Source organism: Amblyraja radiata, chromosome 32 (genome assembly GCF_010909765.2).
Source record: "Amblyraja radiata isolate CabotCenter1 chromosome 32, sAmbRad1.1.pri, whole genome shotgun sequence".
Classification (NCBI taxonomy): Eukaryota; Metazoa; Chordata; class Chondrichthyes; order Rajiformes; family Rajidae; genus Amblyraja; species Amblyraja radiata.
Genome location: NC_045987.1, coordinates 8,475,050 through 8,492,458, shown reverse-complemented (window position 1 = coordinate 8,492,458; position 17,409 = coordinate 8,475,050). Strand labels below are relative to the sequence as shown.

At 40.4% G+C, this 17,409-nt stretch overlaps 2 protein-coding genes across 3 annotated transcripts in view; one reads left to right on the top strand and one right to left on the bottom strand.

The window, feature by feature from the left end:
- Nucleotides 1-4,094, top strand: part of pkn3 (protein kinase N3) — a 31,459-nt gene extending 27,365 nt beyond the window's left edge. Inside the window, exon 22 of the mRNA XM_033048962.1 lies at nt 1,845-4,094. Coding sequence (XP_032904853.1) covers nt 1,845-2,054 — 210 coding nt within the window. The 3' untranslated portion in view covers nt 2,055-4,094. The remainder of the gene's footprint in view (nt 1-1,844) is intronic.
- On the bottom strand, nt 3,844-9,122 carry zdhhc12 (zinc finger DHHC-type palmitoyltransferase 12). 2 transcript variants are annotated; one of them, XM_033048974.1, is made up of 5 exons: nt 8,877-9,122; nt 7,333-7,469; nt 6,376-6,477; nt 5,462-5,631; nt 3,844-5,368 (listed from the first exon to the last, which is right to left on the bottom strand). In XM_033048974.1, exons 1-5 carry the CDS (start codon nt 8,971-8,973, stop codon nt 5,053-5,055), a joined length of 822 nt encoding a protein of 273 aa, XP_032904865.1. In that variant the 5' UTR covers nt 8,974-9,122; the 3' UTR covers nt 3,844-5,052. The 2 variants fall into 2 exon arrangements, with proteins under 2 accessions (XP_032904865.1, XP_032904866.1); XM_033048975.1 differs by having other exon boundaries at nt 5,462-5,628.
- Between the last annotated feature and the right edge of the window lie 8,287 nt (nt 9,123-17,409).

The following is a 17,409-nucleotide window of genomic DNA, read 5'->3' as shown; positions in this document are numbered from 1 at the left end:
GGGGGGCAGTGTTAGCTGTGAGGAGGATGCTAGGAGACTGCAAGGTGACTTGGATAGGCTGGGTGAGTGGGCAAATGTTTGGCAGATGCAGTATAATGTGGATAAATGTGAGGTTATCCATTTTGGTGGCAAAAACAGGAAAGCAGACTATTATCTAAATGGTGGCTGACTAGGAAAAGGGGAGATGCAGCGAGACCTGGGTGTCATGGTACACCAGTCATTGAAAGTAGGCATGCAGGTGCAGCAGGCAGTGAAGAAAGCGAATGGTATGTTAGCTTTCATAGCAAAAGGATTTGAGTATAGGAGCAGGGAGGTTCTACTGCAGTTGTACAGGGTCTTGGTGAGACCACACCTGGAGTATTGCGTACAGTTTTGGTCTCCAAATCTGAGGAAGGACATTATTGCCCTAGAGGGAGTACAGAGAATGTTCACCAGACTGATTCCTGGGATGTCAGGACTGTCTTATGAAGAAAGACTGGATAGACTTGGTTTATACTCTCTAGAATTTAGGAGATTGAGAGGGGATCTTATAGAAACTTATAAAATTCTTAAGGGGTTGGACAGGCTAGATGCAGGAAGATTGCTCCCGATGTTGGGGAAGTCCAGGACAAGGGGTCACAGCTTAAGGATAAGGGGGAAATCCTTTAAAACCGAGATGAGAAGAACTTTTTTCACACAGAGAGTGGTGAATCTCTGGAACTCTCTGCCACAGATGGTAGTCGAGGCCAGTTCATTGGCTATATTTAAGAGGGAGTTAGATGTGGCCCTTGTGGCTAAGGGGATCAGAGGATATGGAGAGAAGGCAGGTACGGGATACTGAGTTGGATGATCAGCCATGATCATATTTGAAGGGCCGAATGGCCTACTCCTGCACCTAATTTCTATGTTTCTATGTAAACTTTAAAAATTATTCAATAGTTGCTACCAAAATATTACATTCATTTCTGAACACTACTTCAGCACAAATGCCAAAACTATGAGTGTGCAGAAGAGATTTACTAGAAAGAAAGCAAGAGTAAATTATGTTGAGGATGTAGGATTCTCATTTAAAATACTTTTGTACAGAATATGAAAAAGGGTTTAAAACTCTTTTTTCCTGGTAACATGAGGATATTGATTTAAAGAGCAATAGAGCCAAAAGTGGCATTAAATTGTGATCTGGAGAGCATTGCTTGAAAAGGTGTAAGCAGCTTCATAGCATTAAAATGATAATAGATTCCTGGAAGGAAAACACTTGGTTCTAGGGGAGAGGAATGAAATTAATTATACTTTTCCCACAAAAAAAACTCCACTGGTAGAAGAAGCTGATTCTGACTTTCTAAGAGCTAAGTACTGAGAATAGAGAAATCCAAAAGAGAAAATATTGGTAATAGCAAGTCAGACAGTATTTGTTGATAGATAAACTGTCAATTTTGAATCTGACATTTCTGAAAGTTAAAAGTTAGAGATAAAAAAGGAAGTCAGTGGCAGGGTGGAAATGGCTGGTGATGCATCATGGGGAATGGTGGTCTTGGACAAAAGTGGGGTTAACATGACAAACATGCCAAAGTTGGGGTCCAAGCATAGTAACACTGCCAGTTATCAAACAGGGAGCCACAATATTTAGACATTGATTTAAAACTGTCCGTAACGCAAACCTTTCTCCCAATTGTGTATTTAATTGGGAGAAATAATTTGTTCATCATACCCATAGTTAGTGGCACAATGCCTGGCAAATCAGAGAACAGCCAGTGAGTTATTCTGACTATCTTGTACATGTACCATTGATATATTTTGGCTATAACCTGATTCCGTTTATTTTAAAAAAATCATCTGACACTCTCGCCCACAACTTTGTTTCACAGGAAGTTGATTGGGTGGCCTTATTTGCTCGAAGATTAAAGCCACCGTTTGTACCGAAACTAAATGGCCAAAATGATGTCCAGAATTTTGATAAAGAATTTACAACCCAAAGACCAATCTTGTCATTTTCTGACTTGAGGATACTAACGTCACAGGAACAGGCCATGTTTGAAGGGTTTGATTGTCTGACTGACCTGTATAAAGATTACTGACTTCATTAGTGTCTGTGCTGATGTCATGCCTCGTAAGAATGCTGAGTGCTTACTGCTGGGCAAAGTGAGAAAGGGAGACCTTTGCTGCAATGATGTTTGAAACATCTCGTTACTACCAGATTTGAATGTTAACATTTAGTTTCCAAGATGAGATTCCCTGAGCATTTGTTTCATTTTGTGAATGTAAATTATTCCTCTTCCGGAATCAATATGTAACCTTTAATATAGAAAATTGTTGATGTGCAAGAGTTTGGAAATGAACTACACTATTGCAATGGGGGGAAAGGGGCTCCTATACTGAGAAGAGAACTTTTATCTTGAAATTAATTCTCCACAATTTTACTTTTATCTAAGTTGTAGGTTGCTATTTGCACAATTCTCACTTTCTGTATTTAACACGCACTGTCTTGGGCAAGGCAACCTTCCAAATTTGCCATCTTATTTTCTGATCAGGATACTGTAAATCTTCCTGGAACAGCACCAGTTCTTTCATTTTTCCCCACCATGTATATGGAAGCAAACTTGAATGTCATCATAGTCTTTTGACAATAGTAAAATTATAGTTGAACAATTATAAAGTGTGAGTGGAGGTTAATTATGAGCTAATTTGTTCCACTTCTCTTCCTGCTTCCCCACCACCTTCCTCAAATTTGGAAAATATTGTTCTATCTCTTGCCTTCTATCACTCAGTGATGCATTTGTGGATATATTCAAATAGCCTTTCAATATGTGATAGCTTTATCTCTCTCTACCTTTCTAGAGCAGAGAGTATAGTAGGAAATCTGCATCCTGGAAACTAAAGATGATTTAACTATCAAAAGCATAGCCATGGCCCTTTTGACTTCTCTTTTTCGAGGGAATCTATTTGGCCTGTCACCACATCTATAAAATTAGAACCAGGACATGACAGGTGATTGTTGTTCATGATAACTTTTATCACTTTGGTTTGCCATTAAGTATGTCCATGTGTTTCTAGCACTTGTGGGGAAAGCAAGTATTTTAAAAACTATTGCACTTTAAATATCCATTGACATTTTTTTGCTCTGTTGCCATTAACAAATGAGTAGATTATTAAATGGTTTAAAAGTGAGTTGTACAGGGAAACTTTTATTGTTGCTCAGATAACTGTGTTGGAGGTGATGATATTAAGCTTCCATCGTGCATTCAATGTTTCCAAATCTTATGATTGGGAGATTAGTAACTATCAAGAACATAATAGGAAATCTGAGCAAATTCATCCTTCTGTTAAATACACCCATTAGCAGAGAGATGAGAATGGGCTGCAGTCCTGACCTAGTTGTGTAGTCTGAGGAATGGCGGTATAACTACAAGTATTCGGGTATTAAAAGCATATCATTCAGAAATCTTGGGGTATTGCTTTATTATGAAGAAAAACAAAGCTATTTATTTTTTTTGTGCAATGCTAATTTTGTGCGGACATATAATATGGAAATTGTCCAAACTTTTTTTTTAAATTAAAGAGCATTGCTCCTATTTATAGATGTAACTTATGGTTTGTATTTGATAAATTCAGCAAAATAAAATTTTAATTTCTTTAATCTATTGCTACTCTTTGGCAGCTTCTTAGCAGGAAAGGTCTAGTTCTGGCATAGAGCCTGCCCATATAACACAAGGCCTGGAAATTGTATTTGTATGTATCCAATTCCACTCTTGTCTGACCTCATTCTGAATTTACTTGTGCTCAAAATTTCCTTTCTTAATGTATTAATATCATGGACTATCTATAATGAAGGCATATAAACAGAAAAATCAAATGACTAAATCCAAATGAAGATATGAATTTGTTTAATCAATATTTTTTCACATGATAATGACTCGAGGTAGAGGACAGTAATCCAAAAATAAATCCAATATTTTAAAGAATATATCAATCTGTTCCGAAGATTATTTTTAAGAAAAGTAGCAAGTTGTGAAAAATATAAAACAGTAATACAGTTAATATACTAGTAGTTTTAAATCTCTGTACAGTCCAGCTGCTTAAATTCAATGTTAATTAAATTCCTGTTCACAGATTACAGTAATCTTTTTTGCCAGTTGTGCAGTGATTTGCTGTTTTTTTCCAATGTATCAATGTCATGAATGTTGCTGAGATTGCTTTAATTGTTATAGTACATGTTGAGTAAACTGCAACTCCCCTGCTTTTCTAGTAGGATGAAAGTATGTTTAGAAATGAGAGCACAAATGGGGATTATAAGATAAAATTAAATTATTTGGGAAAACATTGGGAAAAATGAGAGTATACTTCCAATTCAATGGAAGAACAAAAACAGTTACGTAGAACAAGAGATTAAATCAGTAAGTACATTAATTAATGCATTGCTTACATTTCTGTTAAAGAAATTGAGCGATGCTGCTTCTCGGCGGTATTTTGCCTGCAGATAAATTTCAGCCTCTTTCTGTACACTGGACTAGTTTGCTATTTCATGTGACCTGCAAATGTACTTTAGAGTTTATGTTCACTATCATCCAGGTATCTGAAAGTAGATGATAAACTGATCAATTGTTTTTGAGTTTTTGCCATGCACTTTGCAAAGACGGGTTGTGACTGCTGTGCAGAAACTCTTGATATGCACACAATCGTGCTAAAAACAAAATCCTATAGTGTTAGTTACCAGCATTGGAACAAATGCTGTATGCCTGGATAGATTTGGTAGCTGAACAGTACCCTGATCTAGGTTTTGATTTTCAATCCCACAGGTTCATTTAGCTAATTGTGTTTTGAACACCATGACAGCTGTAACTGCTTAAATGGTGTGGTGTGCATGTAAAATGTCTGGATAGAACTCAGTCATGATAGGAATTGGTGTTTGCAGGCATTATTGGCAATCAAATGGAGAAGGAATTCATCATTTGTTTTCCCATTTATGATGGTTGAAGTTATTTAATTTTTTTTTAGTTATCATCCAGTCTCCATCTTAGTGAGGTAGTAAAGCAAATTCAGCAAAGATGAGATCACGAATGGATACAAAACCAAATGCTAAACCAACCCATCCTCTTCTTTAAAATAAATCCTTTCCCATGCAACAGTCTTGCATACACAGAAAAACACCCACAAATTCCCAAGAATGCCCTGATCAAATGGATTTTCCTCTGAGCTGCAATGTTTGAGGTAAGAAATGCGATGGCGGGACATAAACTCCCAAGTTGTGGTATTGCTGGATACCAGATACAAGTGCGATACCAATAACAGCATAACCACCACGGTGAAAATGATAATGATGATGAATGCCAATAGCAGGAATGTGTTGATACGGAGCCACTCTTTCCACTCAGTTTCAGTACCGAATCCAGACCTACACATAAGAGCAATAATATTTAGGAATATTATAGATATCAGGCATTGTGCAGTAATTAACTATGCAGAATTATTTCATGCTGATCCTTACCAGGCAATGTGGAAAGCCCACAACAGGACAGTCAATTGAGAAATCAGGTAGAGCATAAAGAAGCGATGATTTCTCTCCCCCACACAGTTCTCAATCCACGGGCAGTGGTGATCATATCGCCGTACACAGTGTTGACAGGACTGGCAGTGTTTAGACCGCATGGGTTGCTGCTGAAACGAATGAAAATCATTAGAATTTATCTTCTAAATCAAATAGAGTGCAAAAATGAGTTAAGGTTAACCTGAGGTGGAATTATTCAATGTTCTGCCTGCTTCTGTAATACAGAATCGACAGATTGAATCCCACAATCCCAATTTAAATTTGCCAAATTTACTAAATTATTTCAACATTTTAGCATTTACTTTGTTTTACAGAAAGAAAATGTCAGGGATTAGTACCCAACTAAAAATACAGATTTATGATATTTTGATATAACAGGCTTATAATTTAACACCAATTTATATTAAACTGCAATTTCTTGGAGCTCACTTTAGCTACTGGAGTTTCCAATTGAATGCAATAAATAAAAAATGATTGCACTTCGTGTGATTCATAATTATCTAAATCCAACTAATATAGCTTAACACCTAACAGTATTAAGCATTGGTCACTGTTGGAGATACCTCTTTCAGATTAGATGTTAAAAGATCATGGCAAAAAATACAGGAATTCTCTGATATCCTCCCCATTATTATTTGCTCAACAGTACACTAAAAACAGATCATCTGATTATTTTTTTTCTCACTTTGTTGTGGGTTTCACTGACATGGTCAGCACTTTATTGACCATCCCTAACTTTGACAGCCTTTCAGGTCGGAAACAGGCCCTCGTCTGAATTGCTTTTGAATTTCTTGAGATTTTTATACTGGACTGATACACTTTAAACCTGTACATTTAGAAAAATAAATTCCCACCTGGACCATGCAGTAGCCACAGCGCCTCAATCTCTGGGCTTTCTGTACCACAGGGACCATCTGTTCCTCGTCATCCCAAACACAATGAATCGATCGAGACACCTGGGTTTGCAAGGAACCAGCAAAAACCTCAGGAACTGAAAAACTTAATCTTCAAAATAAAATACAGAGCACTATGTTTATTGGAAGAAAGTGTTAATTTTAAATAAGGGGGTAAATATTTGCAAACAATCATATGAAGCTACCTGAATTTAGGAAAGGCAAATAAGTACATAAGGAACATAAGACTCCTAGTAGCAATGGATGAAAATTGGGAGAAAGCTCACATGAAACAAAAACATCAACATGAAAGAATAGCACCAATTGCCAGTTTCTTTACTATAAGTTTTGTCTATAGGTGACCCCTCACGTTTTAGAGGGTTGTGTTCCTTGAAAACAGTCCATCACAAATCTCCGTAACATGAAGCTGCGTCATTAGTGCATACGGCACGAAACACGAGTTAAAAAATATATGGATGTTTATTTACTTTTTCTCCCAGTAAATTCTGTGAGAGCAAATTTTATTCCGTGTCTCTGATTTGTGACTTCTGTAAGGGGCAATTCCCGTTACCCAAACAGTCCTAAGGAATTGCAGATGCTAGAATCTTGAACAAAACACAAGGTGATGGAATAACTCAGTGGGTGAGGCAGCATCTGTGGAAAATACAGAAAGGCAATGTTTCGGGTCGGGACTGACGAAAGGTTCCGACCCGAAACGTGATCTATCATGTCCTCCAGAGATGCTGCCTGACTCGCTGAGTTGCACTCGCACTTTGAGCCCTAACACAGGTTGCCTGTAATTTCGGCTCTGGAGCAATATCGTTTCTACAGGATATAACTTATTTGGATACTCACATGGAGGAAAGAATGCAGCCTCAGCTACCTGTGGCATATTGTGCTAGATGGAGATTGATTTACCTTTAGTTCATCATCAAATGTGACGTATCCTGGATCCATGAGGGAGGTGATGAAGTACAGTAACATTGAACAGAGAACGAGCAGGAGGAAGGTTACTGGCTTTAGGAACTCGCCACGTTCCTCGCTCTGCTTCAAATCTGTAATTAACAATAACAATTATTTGCATTCGTTCAGCATTTTTCACATGCAAGATGAGGAAAGTGACAGGCAAATAAGTAATGAAAATGTAGTCATATTTTCTCCTGGTTGTGGAGAGGATGTTTCCACACGTGGGAAAGTAGGATTACGGGACGTTCTTTTAGGAAGGAGATGAGGAGAAATGTCTTTAGTCAGAGGGTGGTGAATCTGTGGAATTCTTTGCCAATGAAGGCTGTGGAGGCTGTCAGTGGATATTTTTAAGGCAGAGATAGATTTTTGATTAGTACAGGTGTCAGAGGTTATGGGGAGAAGGCTGGAGATTGGGGTTAGGAGGGAGAGATATATCAGCCATAATTGAATGGCGGAGTAGACTTAATGGGCCGAATGGCCTAATTCTACAATTCCTTATGACCTTCTTAGACAGTCCTTCAGGATCAGGAATGACATGCTTCTGCTGGAGTTCTGCAGATTTTAGGCCAGTGTTGCACCCATAAACTTTGTCATTAGTGGGGCAAAAGCTGCTTGATATGAAGGTAGTTATACTCTACATAATTTACACTGGGCTTTTGTGTGTTCAAATGGATTCTTAAAGCCTTAGCAAATGCTCCTCCATTCTATGAGGTCTTGAATCTGATTTTCTCATAAATTGTGGGAAGGAGTACAGTGTCTAATCCAGGTTTCAGGTGGTGGACAAGCGATGGAGCCTGCCCAATCGAACCAGCACTGTAAATAGGGCTTCAGAGCTAGGAATGTTGGGCTGGAGGGGGATACTAACGTTGGTCTGTCCGGTTTTGTGCAGTCTCTGCATAACGCCTCTTCAGTGCTTTGAAGAGCTTACTGTAGGCTAATTAGGATCAGAGGTGAATTGTAGTAAATACCCAAAGGGCTTGACTAAGTAGGAATGAGGTATAGATACCTCCCTGGCTGCAGCATCTAAAACTAAAGGGCACTGTCTCAAAAGAAGAGGGTTGGTCATGCAGGTAAGATAATATTTTCCTTCAGCCAGAGCATAGAATCTTTGGAAGGTAGACAAAAATGCTGGAGAAACTCAGCGGGTGAGACAGCATCTATGGAGCGAAGGGAATAGGCAAGGTTTCGGGTCGAGACCCTTCTTCAGACTGAATGCTGCCTCGCCCGCTGAGTTTCTCCAGCATTTTGTCTACCTATGTTCTCCCCGTGATCTGAGTGGGTTTTCTCCGGGCGCTCTGGTTTCCTCCCACACTCCAAAGACGTGCAGGTTTCTAGGCTAAGTGGCTTGGTATAAATGTAAAATTGTCCCTAAGTGCGTGTATGATAGTGTTAGTGTGCAGGGATCGCAGGTCGGAGTGGACTTGGTGGGTCTGTTTTCACGCTGTATCTCTAAACTAAACGACCCACGGACATGTTGGACCCACTGACGGCCTCACCCGTTCTGTGCAGGAAGAGAATCAACGTCACCGCCCAGGTGAGCGCCACGTGACCGGCCCGCACCGCGAAGCCGGCGGACAGAACCTTCCGGAACATTCCAGAACAAACGCCGGCTCGCCGACCTCGCGTCCCGGCGGCGTGGGGCCACCTTCAGCCGCGGCGGGAGCGGAGCGGGCGAAGAGGGACCATCACCGGGGCCGGGAGCGGAGAACAGTCCGCAGTCAGCGCCTCGTCCCCACCCCCCGCCGTCTCCTCGGAGACAGTAACACGGCTGCTCATTGGTGGCGACGCCCCGTTTGGTTGGAGGTAAGATCAGTCCCGGCATCTGCGCTGCCGCCGGGGACTGGATCTGAAAATATTATAAACAGAACTGGGACTTGATTGACGAAATAGGTTCTCATCTAGTTTTAAAGGGGAGAAATGCTGCAAAAATGTTTGGGGAACATGAGCAGCACCAGAATAAGAAATACAAAGAATTTGTGGTAAAACCAAACTAAGAGGCAAAGATCCTATAGCCGCTACAGGATCTTTGCTTGAGGTACCAAGATTTCTCTCTCCGTCCCTCCCCCTAGTTCTCCGATTAGTTTCACTGTCCCCCTGATTAAATTTACTGATTGCATCCTTCCTTGTCAGCTTTCCCTCAGCTAATAATGAACCATTCTACATTTCTTTAACCGCATCTGCTTTGATCTGTCGTTTTCACACCTTACCCCTCCATATCTCTGGTCTCCTTATAACCATATAACCATATAACAATTACAGCACGGAAACAGGCCATCTCGGCCCTACAAGTCCGTGCCGAACAATTATTTTCCCTTAGTCCCACCTGCCTGCATTCATACAATAACCCTCCATTCCCTTCTCATCCATATGCCTATCCAATTTATTTTTAAATGAAACCAACGAACCTGCCTCCACCACTTCCACTGGAAGCTCATTCCACACCGCTACCATTCTCTGAGTAAAGAAGTTCCCCCTCATGTTACCCCTAAACTTCTGTCCCTTAATTCTGAAGTCATGTCCTCTTGTTTGAATCTTCCCTATTCTCAAAGGGAAAAGCTTGTCCACATCAACTCTGTCTATCCCTCTCATCATTTTAAAGACCTCTATCAAGTCCCCCCTTAACCTTCTGCGCTCCAGAGAATAAAGACCTAACTTATTCAACCTATCTCTGTAACTTAGTTGTTGAAACCCAGGCAACATTCTAGGGTTCCAGGCAACAACCCAGGCAGTCCTTCTCCCCTGACTCTATCTAAAGAAGGGTCTCCACCCGAAACGTCACCAATTCCTTCTCTCCAGAGATGCTGCCTGGCTCGCTGTTACTCCAGCATTTTGTGTCTGTCTTATATTGTAAATAGAACTGGGACTTGATTAACAACAGAGTTTCTCATCTGGTTTTAAAGGAGAGAAATGGCGCAAAGATGTTTCGGGAAGATTACCAGCACCAGAATAAGAAATACAAAGATTTTTGGTAAAACCGAACTAAGAAGGACCAAGATGTGTGTGCTCCAAACCAAAGTGTATTAGACTAGTTTAGGGGTAATTAACTACATCTGATCGTGATGTTATTTCTTTTCAAAGGGTCATGAATAGGTTCACAATATGTGCCAGTACAAGGTGCAGAAATGGTTAAGAGCATTTGCAGTGCTGAAAAGTTTGAGATTAGTTTATTGTCAAGTGTACAGAGGTACATACAGTGAAAAGCTTTTGTTGCGTGCTAACCAGTCAGTGGAGAGACAATACATGATTACAATTGAGCCATCCACAGTGTACAGATACGTGATTAAGGGAATAAGGAATAACATTTAGTGCAAGAAAAAGTCCAGTATAGTCCGTTCAAAGATAGTCCGAGGATCTCCAAAGAGGTAGATAGTAGTTCAGGAGTGAAGAAGGGTCTTGACCCAAAAGGCCTTCTGTCCAGAGATGCTGCCTGTGATTGTGATGTTATTGCTTAAAAAAAGGGCCAGGAATAGGTTCATAATATGTGCCAGTACAAGGTGTCAACTCTGGGTACATGAGTCAGAATCTATTTGAGATAATCATTCATTATCAATCCCTTCAGCTTCCTCCTTTAACTCTGGGACTATGTCAGAATCTCAGGGAATGAATGTAATGGATTCTACAGGGAATATCAGGATGACGTATATAGATAAGCATCAATAAATGAAATATGAAATTTTATTTTAAGTTGTAAGAACTTTACATTGTTCCATTTCTGTATTGCAAACATAGTCAAGTTACAAAGTCTTCTAATAAAATGAATATTAAATATTTGGTCATAGTATTTATCACCCAAGTTCCTCTGCAAATCATTCAACACCAAAAACCTCCACGTGATTTTTCATTTCATCCATCCAAAAATATAATTTTTGCTCAAATACCCAATAATGCGAGATGGCATCCTGGTAAAACTTGCAGTGTAAGTGACAAACGGTGGTATTTCAAACATTGGTGAGCAAAAACTGCTGTAGACAGGAAATTCTATTTTAAAACCCTTCAGTACAGAAGGGTATCACTTGGCCTATTATGTCTTTTGTGTTTTACTTTCAAAGCACACTAATCCATTTAGGTCATCTTCCTCTACTCTTTGCTACAGCTTTATCCCTTTCCATGTATTTATCCAATTCCTTTTTGAATCGTATTATTCCAGAGCCATTTCAGTCAATATCACAAAGGTTTAGACTTCAGTGCACACTTAGAAGTGGTGAAATATTGGATGAGCTATCTTTTTTGAAGAGGCATTAAACACAGGCCCCATCCACACTGCCAAGCAAATGTTAGAGTCCAGGGCAAAAAGGCCTTGTCATTGCAAATCCTTTTTACATTAAAAAAATTAAATACAATCATTGCCACCACCACTTTGTTCCTTTAACCAATTTCCTGGGTGATGAGTAAGGAATAGTCTTTCAATAACCAAGTATCATAAAGAGCAATGTGATAATGACCGTATATCTTTTTTTAAATACAACTGAGTGAGGGATGAATATTGGCGAGCACCAGAGAGAATTCCCCAGTTCTTTAGCTACCTGAGGAGGTCAAGGAAAGAGCGTTCACGTCACAGCCCTGTTTCCACCAATCTTTCCACCACCAAGCAAAAGAAGCGCAAGACAGACACCATTGTATGCAGATGCCGAGAAGTGTGTTCAGCTCTGGCTGAACAACTTTTAATCTTGTGTGTGGACTCGATAAGAAGAAGAAGCTACCTGAGAAGTCAGGTTCAATGTCTTTGAAAGCCTGTGCCTCCAATCGCACTACAGTTCTTCTTAATGGGACTAAGAATGTTAGTCCATTCATGGGTTCGGACCTCAAAGCTAAGGCTTGAACCTGTGATCTGACAGGGAATGAAACTTGATTGACTTTTATTGTAACGTAAACAAAATGGGAATGTAGTTTGATACTTGCGCTATTGAACCTGGTGCAAAACAAAGACCCTTTGGAACAATAAATCTGGAAAATGAGGAACGGTCAGTGCATGAGCAGGAACGTGTTGGGTGCCTTGAATTCCTCATCCATGCCCCTTCCAGATCGCAGACAGAAGGGGATATGTGAGTTGAGGATTTGGGGCTATTACCAAGCACACGACATCTCAGATGCAGCATCACTGTTACGGCGGGTTCTTGTTGGGGACCATCCCATTTCTGAACGGGCGTCATCTGTGTTTGTCAACTTTGGCCAGCGGCTGTAGCGTTTGGTGGATTGCTTATTATTCCAAATCCGTGGTTTTGTGTTCATCTGAAACATAACATCATATTTAACACTTGCCCTCTGAAGAGACTTATGAAAGCAAAGTAGACTGCAATTTAGAAATGTCATTGTATCTATATTTGTCTTCCATTCATAATGCTAATGGACCAAAATAATTCAGTTGTGTATATTGCACAATATCAAAGACTGGCCATGCTTTCATTTCTCTGCTACCATCGGGAAGAGGGTACAGGAGCCTGAAAACTGACCACCAGCTTAAAGAACAGCTTCTTCCCAGCAACCATCAGACTTCTGAACACTGCACAACTCTAACCTCAGCAACGATAATCTTCTATTGACAGTATATTTGGTTGCACAATGGACTTCATTTTTTATATTATCATGGTAACCAAGTACTACGGTTGTTAAGTTATTGTATTTTTGATTATTATATATTTACATGTGTTATTGCATTTTCAGGCCTGTTAAGCTGCAGCAAGAAATAATTTCATTATTCCGTTATAGGTATATATGACAATTAAACATACTGACTTGAACTCTTGTTATAAATATATATGCATGTATACATTGGAGTTCAATTTTTAAGTAGAACAAAAGTAGGCAATTTGATGGCCTTGAACATGCTTCACCATTTAGTAAAATCCGCCACCTCAATTCTACATTCCTGTCTAATCCCTATTTCTCAGCCCTGAATATATTCAGCGATGCTTTCTGAAAGTCCAGGTACACTACATCCACTGGCTCTCCCTTGTCCATTTTCCTAGTTACATCTTCAAAAAATTCCAGAAGATTAGTCAAGCATGATTTCCCCTTTGTAAATCCACGCTGACTCGGACCGATCCTGTTACTGCTATCCAAATGTGCGGCTATCTCATCTTTTATAATTGACTCCAGCATCTTCCCCACCACCGATGTCAGGCTAACTGGTCTATAATTCCCCGTTTTCTTTCTCCCGCCTTTCTTAAAAATTAATATTACAATGTAGAGTATGTGTATAATGTGTTATGTATGTTGCATTATACAGATCTAATGTCTAAAAGCTAGATATTCTGAAGCAATTCAGACATGCAGTGAGGTATGTGGATTACATTTCTAGCTAGCTGATCTTATCTTATTAATTCCTATTAAAAAAATCGCTTATATTGTTATAGGAGTGTGGTGCGAGTGGATTTTTCTAAATGGAACTTCTACCTTGGGTTGTAAACCTAACTTGTGATATATTATGTAGATAAAAAATAGTTTTACCTGTGGGCTTTGAACACTACAACACCACTACTACTTCAAAAAACTAAGATGGTCTATGGACTGTGTATTTTGTTTGCACTACTAACTTTGGTTTTGCACAATTATGGCTATCCAGTATTACTGTTATTAACTGATTGCATTATTGATTATTATATATTTATTGTGGTATTGCCTTAATGGTCCTGTTAAACTGCAGCAACTTTACCGCTGCACTGCGGTGCCACCCCAAATATTTAAAAATCTTAACTTTATACCTTAACTTTGACAACATAATTTTCTCTAACCTGTACAAACACTGCGGTGTTCATCTGAAGTGTCTCCATTCGTTCGTTCATTCTTGCCAGCCAGTCCCCGTGGTCCATGATCAGCAGCTTTAGGTCATCATTGGACTCCTGGATAAAATCAAACCCAATCTCGCTGCTGGGTGATACAGCCTGAATCCAGGAAAACACAAAACACGTTTCAAACATGGTTCTACCCTGATCTGACACTTTAGTTTAATTTAGATACAGCGTGGACACAGGCCCTTCAGCCCACGCCGGCCAGCGATCGCCGCATACACTGGCACTATACTACACGCTAGGGCCAATTTACAATCTTTACCAAAGCCAATTAACCTACAATCCTGCACATCTTTGGAGTGTGGGAGGAAACCGGAGCACCCGGAGAACATTCACGTACAAACTCCGTACAGACTGCACCCGTAGTCTCTGGTGCTGTAAGGGAGCAACTCTACTGTTGTGCCACCGTGCCGCAACACATGGTTGGAGCATCACCAACACGTGGTTCCTACTACATCACCATTTCAACAACTCAGCATAATCATCTTCAACCCCTGAGATAATTTTGGGTGATACAATACATTATCTGCATTATTTGTCTGCAAATTCAATAATAACATTCAGAAAATACACCAGGTGGGGCAGTATGATGGCAGACTCGCCAATCGTCTTTCTCGCCCTTTTCTTCTTTTGTTGTTTTTAGTCTTGTTAAATGTATGTTTTAGTGTATCTTTAGTTTTGTATTATGTGGGGGGTGGGGACATTTTTAATCTCTTTCCTCGACGGAGATGCGGCCTAACATCGAGGAGCTGGCGGCCTCTTGCTGGGGATCGATTTCGGGAGCTCCAACCACGGGAGCCTGCGGACTTAACATTGTGGAGTTCGCGGTCCCTTGGTTAGGGTCTGACTTCGAGTTCCAACCGCCATAGCTTCGACCGCCCCGATCGTGGGAGCTTCGATCACCGGCTGCGGAGTTTCGATCACCCCGACTGCGGATGGTTCGACTGCCCCGTCCGCGGGAGAATAAGGAGGAACGAAGATAAGACTTTATTGCCTTCCATCACAGTGAAGAATGTGGGGGAGCGCTGTGGTGAATATTTATGTTAACTTTTATGTAGTTGTGTGTCTTGTTGCATTTTTGGTATGGCTGTATGGCAAATCAAATTCCTTGTATGTTTTTACATACTTGGCTAATAAATTAAATACAAAAAGAATTGGATCAATAATAAAGTAAAAAATATCCTTAGCCTTGTAGAAAGAACAAAGGGGTGAGGCTGCCTGGATACATTTCCATGGAACTGGCATGGACAAAATGAGCTGAATGGGCTCTATGTATTCAACTATATTCTATGACTATAATCCAATTATTTTAAATATGATGTATGCTTTGCCACTCCTCGGCTCCCTCTTGAAAGTAGGCACAGGGATAGCATGCACAGTGCCAGAAAATGGTTGCTTTACTGAAGGTGGCTCAAGGATTAACATTGGTCCGGATATCAGTTACAACTCCACAGTTCTTTTTCAATACTGTGCTGTGGTTTCCTTCCACCTGATGAGGCACCTCAGCCCTATGTCTTATTAAAAGATGGGAACATCTCAGCTTAATGCCTTATTGAAGAATGGGGATTGATCTGGACTGCATTGGCGTGTTCTTGGTCCTTGAAAGGGGCTTAAACACCAAACATTCTGTCTTGGGTAATTATGCCACTGACGTTAAATTGTATCCTAACTTGAGTGATTCCGTCCCAATTAGACTAGAAAAATACTGGCAATTATGTTCATTAATAAAATTAATACTGTCATCCTGTAGAATAAGGAATCAAATTCATGCTTTTGGAGCTTTGCAATGGTTCAGGTTTATTATTGTCACATGTACAGTGAAAAGCTTTGATTTGTATGCTATCCAATCTGATCAGATAAAACTATTCATAAATACAATCAAGTTAAAAATTCAAATATAATAGGTAGAGCAAAGGGGAAGATGCAGGGTGTGATTATTCACTTGTTCCACCACAGGATTGAAGCAAACTGGTGAGTAATTTAAAAAAAATTAAGTGCATGCTACCTCAGCGATGGAAAGTCGCAAGTGTTCCAATTTGTCAATCTGGTTCCTTAGCCGATCCTCCAGATCTTTCATCAGAGCCAAATTTTCATCAGTCTTCAGATTTTCCCTCTGAGACATCACGATGACCTGCAGGAGGCTGCAAACAAAGTAACTGAATATTGTTCAAAAGCTCTTATGTCTGAAATGTTGGCTACAATTTTAGATACCATCTCCATTTTGACCTCTCTTTCTCTGGCATAAACGTGAAAGAGACCAAAGCATGTCAGAACTGACCAGTTCTGATGACAGGTCAGAATTGAAGCTTGTTTTTATCTCTTCACAGATAATGTATGACTTGCTGAGTATTTCAAACACTTTCTGATTTTATTTCAAATTGTCACCGTCACATCACCCACACCGTAGCGTTCTAGAATGGTTGCTATTTTCTTCACTTTTTTTCTCCTCCCCTTGTCCATTTTCAGTCGCCTCCGTCGATCTGCAAATAACAAATGTTCACCACCCCTTCCAGCAGGCACTGCCACACATCTTTCTGCAGACTCCCGATCCGAACCGTCACCTGTCCATTCCCTCCCCAGATGTTGCCTGACCAACTGAATTCTAACACCCCATTATGTTTTTCTCAAGTGAATACAGACCCAGTCTCCACCATTTATCTTATTGACCGTCTCCGGTACGGGGTTGGTATTGATGGCACTGCCCTGAGCTGGTTTGTCTACTACCTCAAATATAGGAGTTTCTCTACAAACAGCTAGCCTTTCCTGCCGGGTTCCACAAGGCTCCATCATAGGCCCCATTCTCTTCTCCCTGTATATGCTCCCCTAAGGCCAAGTCATTCAAAGGCACGGCATTTCCTTCCACTGCTATGCAGACGATACACAGCTCTATCTCCCCCTGAAATCCAACAACCGATCAAATCTACTCAGCCTTATGCACTGCCTCGAGGATATAAAGTGTTGGATGGCCCAGAACTTCCGCCAACTAAACGAGAGCAAGTCTGAGGTCATCCTACTCGGCCCCTCGGACTCCATCAAGACGATAGCAGGCAGCCTTGGAAGCCTTACCCCCTTACTCAAACCTCACGTCAAAAACCTTGGCGTGATATTTGACTCCGTGTTGAAGTTTGACAAACAAGTCATTGCTGTGGTAAAAGCGAGCTTCTTCCAGCTTCGCACGATCGCTAAAATAAAACCATTCCTCCAATTTGACGACCTCGAAAAGATCATCCACACATTTATC

Coding starts and splice junctions, on each gene's coding strand:
- zdhhc12 (XM_033048974.1), bottom strand. CDS start 8,973: ATGTTCCGGAAGGTTCTGTCCGCCGGCTTCGCGGTGCGGGCCGGTCAC. Junction 7,470..8,876: donor TCTCTTCCTGCACAGAACGG/GTGAGGCCGTCA, acceptor TGTTAATTACAG/ATTTGAAGCAGAGCGAGGAA. Junction 5,369..5,461: donor TGGGCTTTCCACATTGCCTG/GTAAGGATCAGC, acceptor TCTTATGTGTAG/GTCTGGATTCGGTACTGAAA.